Consider the following 8,853-nt stretch of genomic DNA (forward strand, 5'->3'; position numbering starts at 1 on the left):
CCTCCCCGCGCCGCCGCCGCCCGTCGCCGGCCGGCTCCCCGCCCTCCCACTCCAGCGCGGCCTCCGGCGGCGGCGGGAGCGCCGCCGCCACCACGGTGTCGCCGTACGCGCTCGCCAGATCCCCCTCGGTCTCAGTCTCCGTCGACCCGGAGGCCGACGCCGAGCGGGGGGGCGTGGTCCGCGTGTACGGCTCCGACGGCTGCCCCGTCGCGTGGCGCCTCCGCGTGGCGCTGCTGTACAAGGCGGCGGCGCCCGTGCACTTCACGCCGTCCGAGGCAGCCCCGCTCGGCCGCCCCGTGCTCCGCCTCTCCGCCGCCGACCCGGAGCTCTGCGGCGCCGCCGACGAGCTGCTGCGCCACGTCGACGCGCGCTTCGAGGGCAAGCCCCGCGTCGCGCCGCCCGACCGCCCGCCGGCCGCGCGCGCCTCGCTGGCCGCCGCGGCCGCCGAGGAGGTGGCCGAGATGGTGCGGCTGCAGCACCGCAGCGCGGAGCGGCACCTCGAGGGCGTCGCCGCCAAGCTGGCGGAGATGGTGAAGAAGGGGGCGAAGAAGGCCGGCAAGGGGCGGAGCGTGGCGGTGGAGGGAGCCGAGGTGCGGAGGCTGGGCAAGTGGTACGGCGACGCCATGGAGGTGATGCTGGAGCACGCCAGGATGGAGGAGCGCGTGCTGTTCCCCGACATCCAGAGGGCTTCGTTCCCAGGTCAATTTCAGCCCGATCCCATTCCCCATTCGTTTCAGAATTTCAGCTTCTCTGTTACTCTAACTTCAGGATTTCTGAGGGTTTGACGTACTATAAGGTGCATTTCCAATTGGGCGGTTCCCTCAGTGTCGTCTTCTGCATTTCCCTGTCCCTTTTGACATTCCGGGTGCATTCACCGCCTGTGGGCAACTGCTCCGCGTCCCTACTATAAATTGCTTTGCGCCGGCCGTGTACTCGTGCTGCTGAATTCTCATGGATTTGCAGAATCTGCCGTGACAGGAAGGGATGGGGATGGGATCGCTCTTTTCCTTTCTCTACTGTGTTCCTTGTCGATCAAAATGCTTCTGGTTGCTTTACCTTTGTAGCTGCACATGGACATTTTCTCTCATCCGATTGGTAAAAACGAACAAGGTAACAAAAGACAGTGATGTCGTGTAGTAGAGCAGAAGCCACTGATAGAAAAATGCCCTTGTCATTTTCCTTCCAAGTGCAAAACAGAAGCAAAAATGGGGGCGTTGCGAGAATCGAACTCACGACCTCCCGCACCCGAAGCGGGAATCATACCACTAGACCAAACGCCCTTGTTGTTTACCTCGATCCAAGAGCTTAATTAAGCTGTTGTTTAATCACGCCCATATGATTGAGTAACTGCAGTCCAATCTGATCCTAGAAGTATTTTATGCGCAGGGGTGTGCGATAAGGTTCAGGAGCAGCACGGGAAGCACCTGCCCATGATGAACGGAATCAAGGAGGATATAAAAACGCTTCTGACGCTGGAACTGGGCAGCGCCCTCTTCTATGAAGTGCTGGTCAACCTCTCCGTCCGCCTCAAAGCGTTGCAGGTACGTACATGCTCTCTTGTGCATTTGGTGGTTACCACTAATTGCATTTGGTGGCTGTTTCATCTAGCTTATTCTGCTTAAAGCTTTACTGTTCTGTACTCTGCATTGCTTGTGAGATCTTGCAAGTTTGTATTTGGACTGTGCTACTAGTATGTTTCAGTATCATATATCGGAAAGAATATGCAGGTGGCTTTGGAATTGTGCTATATGAAAAGTCATTTCGCGGAGGTTGATATGCAAGCTTCACCTTTTGTGACTTGCAAGGCTTGTCTACTGCCTTCAGGCAAAAGTGCCACCAGTAATTTGTTGGTGTGGATGTTATCCTCTCATAATCAGTACCCCTTTTGCTAATGACCCGACAAGAGATATACTCTCAGAAAGGCAGTAACCGAAAGTGAGGTACAATGATGAGAGTTCACCTAGTCCCACGAGAAAAAATATACTGATTCCTTGCTTCTTCCATGGAAAAGTTGGTTGTGTTGCACTACTGTCCCTTGCACTTTTGGAAGACCATGTGGCCCTGGATAAGGGCCACTACCAACCTGTTTGCTCTGTAAAACTTCATAGTTTGAGCAGCACATTGTATTGTAGGGTTAATTTTAGTGTTCAAGTTGGACACAGACCCACTACCATGGCAGTTGCATACAGCTCTACTACCATATTACCACATTATTATTGTGTGAGTGGAAAGCTTAGGCGAAAGCAGGGTGCAGCCTGGTCTGACCTGTTTACCTTGTATGATTTGCTTTTGAGGATTTCAGTGGCACATGTAGGGTCTGGTTAGTGTCGTAACTTCGAGAATTGGATATGGATCCTCCACCATTGCGTACAGCTCTACCACTGCACTAGAGTTTTGCGCCTGGAAAGTTGTGAGGAGAGTCAGCCTGGCTGAAGCTAGAGTGCAGCCTGGCCTAAGCAATTAAGAAAGTTGCTTTGCAAGACATTGGATTTTAGCTGTTATTCTCACTACAGCTAGGTGTATCCACATGTGCCTACCAAGCTGATGAAAGGAGTTGACGTAGCTCAGCATACTGCTAAGATCATACATGTAATCATCAGGAGCACTTCCATGGACGCTTTGCCGCGTTGATTCGCCATGCAGTATCTTGGCATTAAGTTGTATGCAGACAACAACGGCTTCGCTCAGAACCAACTTAGAAGGGTCGACAACTTCTACAATCTATTCGTTACTCCCTCCGTAACTTGATATAAGATGTCTTTTTTACACTATTATACTGTATTAAGTTATGGAGGGAGTAGTTGTTAATGTTACAGTGAAATGATGTACATGCATGCTAGAATAGTGTGAAAGGTGTACCTAAATATGGAGTATTTGGAAATGATCTCCTGTGATAGGATCATTATACATTATCCTTATCTGGTACTCCCTCTGTCTGGAAAAACTTGTCCCAAGCTTGTTTCTCAAATGGATGTATCTAGCACTAACTTGATGCTAGATACATCCATTTGAGAGACAAGCTTTTTCGGAAGGAGGGAGTAGTAACTTGTAAATATTTGTTATATATTGATTCTTTAGGATAATATATCAAATGATTACATAAGCAATCACAATTTTTTTTCATGCTTGGTGTGGATCTGAAATTAATCAAACACTGGCAGGATCACACCAAGGAGCACTTCAAGGAGGAAGAGAAGGATATGCTCCCACGATTGGAATCAGTACGGCGGATGCAGCGCGAGGAGGGGAATGTTCCTGACAAGTCCAACTCCGGATGGGCGTCGGAGGCCATGGGCACAATGGAGATGACGCACTCGAAGCTCTTCCCCTTCTTCATGACCGGGCTCATGCCTCAGGAGGCCGTGCAGTACCTCGACCTGGTGTGCAGATGCACCAAGAACACCCGGCATCTGGTCTCCATGCTCAGGTCGCTCGCGGAGCGTCTGGAGGACGCGAACCCGTCGATAATCCACAACAACCCCACACGACTATATGAGCACCTACTTGTAAAATCCCCATAAGCTTTAGATCCAGCAAAAAAAATTATTTACGTGCCACGTAAATTGTGAATGCCAACCAGCCCTCTTCTTTTCTCTTGTGTGGAGTGCAGCCATGTAATTCTTGGGTTTATTGGGTGAGAGCGTGTATATCTATCTTATCACTCCGAAGTGTGCAAGGGAAATGAAAATTTGGAGTGATAGCAATGGCAGCGTTTTTTTTTTACCGATCTGCTTAGTTTAATCACTGTTTCTGGGTGTTGGTGGATTGATAATGATCTGATCCCGCAAGGCCATGGCTATCCAGATCTGATCTGTGATCTACGATCTGTAAGGTGATGAGATTCTTTGGGTTGACAAGTTCATTTTGTTGATATGACACGATTTTGACTGATGCAGACCATTCAACCTGGCCAGTTTGACAGATCATCAGTTTATCCGGTGATGGACTAGGGCAGGCAACCTGAAAAATGAGTTTATGGTAAGATTAGTTCTGGTAGCAGCTAAACAAAGGGACCACTTAGTAATCTCACCAGTCAAAAAGACATGAACCTGTCTTTTTCATTCATCAAATTAAACATTAATTCTTTGAATTTGAGGAGTTAAAAAGAACATGAACCTAACACACTTCTAAAATACAAATTTTAACTCCCTATGTTTCTTTTTGGCATTCATCATTGACTATAAGCTTGCAACTTCACTAGTTCAAACAAGACATTTATTAACTCTGCTTTTGCTCTGCTTCAGCTATCTACTACTCCCTTCGTCCCATAATATAAAAGCGTTTTTAACACCAGTGTAATGTCAAAAACGCTCTTATATTATGATGAGACGGCGAGGGGAGTTGATTAGAGTGTTTTTTTCTCTCCGAGCAACTATTGATTGGTAGTGGTACAATTTGCTTCTGACCCTTGAAACACACAAAGGACTATTACTATTAGAGAGTGCCTTATTATAGTTAATGGCTGAACAAAAGTTTCACTAGGCTGGGGCCATCTCTTGGCCCAGAAAGAAAAAGGAAACAAAATAAGTACATGGGATTTCTTGTTGTATGGCTTGGCTCAAATGTTTGCAGAATCAACGGGGTTCCAATTCCAATCCCAAGCTTTGATACGAATCCCAAGCCCACATTATCATTTTACCACGAGCAAGCAACTCTTTGATTGATACTGTTCGCTTCTGCCTGTATTAATACACTAGCTTTCGAAACCAGAAAGGAGCTGAAGCGCTATGGGGCACGACGACGACGTTCTTCATCTCGGCCAGCCCGGGATTCATGTCCAGCCCCACGCGGAACACTGCCACCACAACAGCATCCAGTCTGAAAACTGATTGAATACTTGAATAACAGTGCAACAAAGTATATATGACCTTAACTGCAGTTTTTAGGACAGTGTAACATCGTCATCTAGCATACCACTGATCAGACAATTAAGCAACAACAATGAATGAAACAAGCTGTAAGGTTTTTATGAATGATTAATAGAGTGGCTGCATGCATCGTCCAGATGCAGAGGTCGGGAGTCTTCCTCCTTTTCAAAAAAAGAGAGAGAGAATGAAACAAGGAGAGGGCACCTTGAGGCGGCAGTTAGTTGTCAATGACAGTGAAGAAGCAGAGATGTCCGAGCATGAGCAACACAAATGTACACAGCGGAAGAAAATAAGCAATTAATCACCCACTCGCTAAAATAAAATCGCAAAAAGCAAAACAGTCAGGCATTCTTCAAAACAACATTTCATTGACCATGCGTGCTCCTTAGCTTCTCAATCCAGGAATAGTTGCTTTGCAGGTTTCTTCATGCATGATCAACACTTGCTCGACAACCTATTTATTTACCACAAAAAAACTATTGATATCAAGAAGCATAGTATAGATTGGAATGTAGAAATAAAACACACAACTTAGGAGAAGGAGGCCTACCTCGGTAACTCAAGCTGGCAATGGTTAACCGTTACCCGCGTCCCTGTGGGTAATTAATCTATCAGGGGACGGGTATGGGTTAGCTTTAATGCCTACGGGGAAGCCGGTTGGTCAAATACCTTACTCAGCGCGCGTAAGATGGGGATGGGGATGGGATAGCATTACCTGTGCCCGCTACCCGCCTTACCCATTAAGGCCTTATATGTGGGCTTTAAAATTAGTAGACCCCGTGTAATTGCTGCCCTTACCCACCCAAAACTCCTTTCATCCCATCCCTTTGACAAAAAAGCCCCAAGAAAGCCCTAACCTAGCCACGACATATTATTTATTGTGCTGAAATGCTATGTTTTCTACTGAAATGCTATAAAAGGTTGTTGTTGATTGCTTGTATGGGTTTCTCCATGGGGATAAAAAAACTCGGCGGCGGTGGGGACAGGAATATTTTTATCACCACAGACGAGTATGGGGCTGGGGACGGGCATGAGAAGGATGTCGCGGCGATGGGAGTCCAATACCCGCTTGGGTAATCCCCATTGCCAGTGTTATCGGTAACACACTGTCCTCCTCAAGGTTTGTATTGAACAATTCATATATTGCACTCATACATCATAGTCACAAGAAAACCTTTGCCATGTAGACCGGCTTATAAGGTGGGCCCACACCCGGGACGGTGGTGAAGCAGTTCCAACCAAAGATGCCAAAGTTGTTTCATCGCGAAATAGGAAAATATGAGTTTTTTGGTCTCGTTGAACTCGTACCAAATTTGGTCTCGTTGAACTCGTACCAAATTTGGTCTGGTTTGGTATTATTTGGCTTTTTTCCTTTGGAGGCATGATAGATAGATATAGCCATCCACCCATTGCCCAACCTGCCTTGCCCCAATACGTAAATACCCTCACCCGGACGGACCCCAGAAGCCCAACCCAACCCACCACGCAACAAAGCTTCCATCTTCTTATTCCGCCGCCGCCACTAGAGTTTCCCCTTCTCGCTAAGGGTTCATCGGTCCCCAGCCCTTCCACCCCAACCCCAGCTCGGATCCAGGCGATGGCGGTCACGCGAGACACCAAGAAGATCAAGATGATCATGCTAAAGACCTCAGATGGTGATGAGTTTGAGGTCGAGGAGGTGGTCGCCATGGAGTCCCTGACCATCCGCCACATGATCGAGGATGAGTGCGCCGACAACGAGATCCTAATCCCCAACGTCGATTCCAAGATCCTCTCTAAGGTCATCGAGTACTGCTACAAGCACGTCCATGCCAAGCCATGCGCTACCGCCGGTGGATCCACCTATGTCGTTGTGTCTGATACCGCGGCTAACGCCACCCTAGCAGAGGACCTCAAGAACTGGGATGTAGAGTTCGTCAAGGTCAACCCGACCGTCCTCTACGACATCATCCTGGTATGATATCCTTTAGTTCGACAATCTCCTTTTTCTAGATCTATTTTTTCTTTTTGTTCCCCGTCAGGGACTCAAATCTAGATTGGGTTTGCACGTCTTGCATATTAGCTTGGGCGGAATACTCATATCATCATCAAGGTAGATTCTCGATTCATTTCGATTCGATTAGATTAGGTTTAGGTTATACATGATCTTGCTCTATTGGCGATGTCCAAAATTCCTAAAATAAAAGGAAAAACTTCCCACTTTCCTAAACTAAGGACGGGAAATAAGAAGGCGAGCATATCTTATAAATTAATCATACTCAACTCAACCCTTCCTAGAATGGGGTATTAACACATTGGCCAACCATACACAATCATAGTAAATAGGTCAGGGCATCTTTTTGTGGTTTGTATGTTTCATTGATATATGTACATTGTTGTCATGCATAACCTGGGAATTTTTTATTATGATCAGTGTGAACTTACTAGATGCACTATCATTGTGCAAGTAAATTGTATATGATTAACTTGCCGAAACAATGGGCCACTCATAACAATATATGTTTTTTTATGATTATGTTACATATATGAATGCTTCTCTCTGACAACGACCAGTCACTTTACGTCTTGTTTTGTGTTTTATTATCTTGTAACACATCTTAATGCAAGGCAACCTATCTAATTATCCATGTTCTATAGCCATTATAGATTAATGCTTTTCTGTGACACTATGTGGTTCTTATTGCCCCTTCTTAGGCTGCATGCTATCTTAACATCGAGGCACTGGTGAACCTAATATCCCAGACTATGACCGACATGATCAAGGGCAAAACTACGGAGGAGATACGCAAGATGTTCAACCTGAAGAACGACTTCATGCTCGAGGAGTAGGAGAAGATTCACACGGAGAACCAATGGGCATTTGAGTAGAGGAGCGTCTAAGCTACACTGAATGAACGCTTACTGTTCATCATGTCAACCTTTGAGATCCCTTCTTTATGTCGTAATGGGTTTTAATTTCTGGGCCCTATGAGGTGGTTATGTTTGAGAGAACAAAAAAACTATTGTGGTTAGTGGTCATCACTTGTCAAACATCGTATCATTTTCATAAGCTTCATTCCCCACTCACCTAAAGCACTCATACAATCAATATTTTCTCTCGAGCCATTGTGAAATCATAATGTAGTTGCTTAACATGCCTATATGCTCAACCGTCCGATCAACCATTCAGCGCGACCTACCGGTTTGCAACATAGGCCATGTTGCGCTCACTGATTTGTGCTAGTGGTAGCTCGTCCAGCCACAGGTGAACGTTTGTGACATGGATCATATTGGGGTCACTTGCAAGTTGCAACAATGACGACAACACCAAGCAGGTCGAAATCCCTGCGACACGCGGCGGGCGGCTGTACCATTAGCCGGCTCCATGCCCCGTTCTCCGATTTGGATCAAGAGGTCGCATATATGCTTCATTTGGATGCAGGGGAAAAGCAATTGAAGCACCATGCCCTAGCCCCCTATGGCACACTTGCTGGAGCATGCCGGAGTTCGGCATCGGTGCTCGGTTTGGAGAGAATAGAGAAATGGAGGGAGAGATGGTGAGAAAGAGATGAGTTGAGAGGAAGACAATGTGGGTGCCGTGGATGCTTCTAGAGAGGTATGGGATGACACGGGAGGGGTTGACGGGAAATGTGTCACTCGTCGACGCACACTCTTGTATTAGCGCGGTTATTGCAAGTGCTTACCAAAAATGGGCCTTTTGATTTTTTGCCACCACTTACTTGGGACTTTGACGATTTGCCACTGGTTAGTTTGTAATTGATATTTTGACACTTCTTAGGTGCTCTTTTTCAATAAAAAAACAATACTAAGTACCTTCAAATGTTTTCGATAATATGCATATGCATAAAAATAGTGGACAATAACACTCTTTGCGCCTGTTCGACTGAAGAGGTAGACAAAATTAGAAATCCTCAATGTCCCTGCTCTTCTGGCCCTCGATTTCTTGCTATTTGTTGTTTGGGACAGATTTGGAGGCTGACTTGTG

General features: G+C 46.6%; 2 protein-coding genes and 1 non-coding gene across 3 annotated transcripts; 2 read left to right on the top strand and 1 right to left on the bottom strand.

The window, feature by feature from the left end:
• Positions 1-23: 23 nt before the first annotated feature.
• Positions 24-3,723, top strand: LOC119269670. The gene is made up of 3 exons (XM_037551564.1): positions 24-699; positions 1,387-1,541; positions 3,162-3,723. Exons 1-3 carry the CDS (start codon positions 462-464, stop codon positions 3,519-3,521), a joined length of 753 nt encoding a protein of 250 aa, XP_037407461.1. The 5' UTR covers positions 24-461; the 3' UTR covers positions 3,522-3,723.
• On the bottom strand, positions 1,209-1,280 carry TRNAP-CGG. The gene has a single exon. It is a non-coding gene; the product is annotated as a tRNA-Pro (tRNA).
• A 2,775-nt stretch (positions 3,724-6,498) lies between the features above and the next one.
• LOC119272353 (SKP1-like protein 1) lies at positions 6,499-7,851 on the top strand. The gene is made up of 2 exons (XM_037553858.1): positions 6,499-6,822; positions 7,563-7,851. Exons 1-2 carry the CDS (start codon positions 6,499-6,501, stop codon positions 7,695-7,697), a joined length of 459 nt encoding a protein of 152 aa, XP_037409755.1. The 3' UTR covers positions 7,698-7,851.
• The last annotated feature ends 1,002 nt before the right edge of the window (positions 7,852-8,853 follow it).

The sequence above is a fragment of the Triticum dicoccoides genome, chromosome 3A (genome assembly GCF_002162155.2).
Source record: "Triticum dicoccoides isolate Atlit2015 ecotype Zavitan chromosome 3A, WEW_v2.0, whole genome shotgun sequence".
Classification (NCBI taxonomy): Eukaryota; Viridiplantae; Streptophyta; class Magnoliopsida; order Poales; family Poaceae; genus Triticum; species Triticum dicoccoides.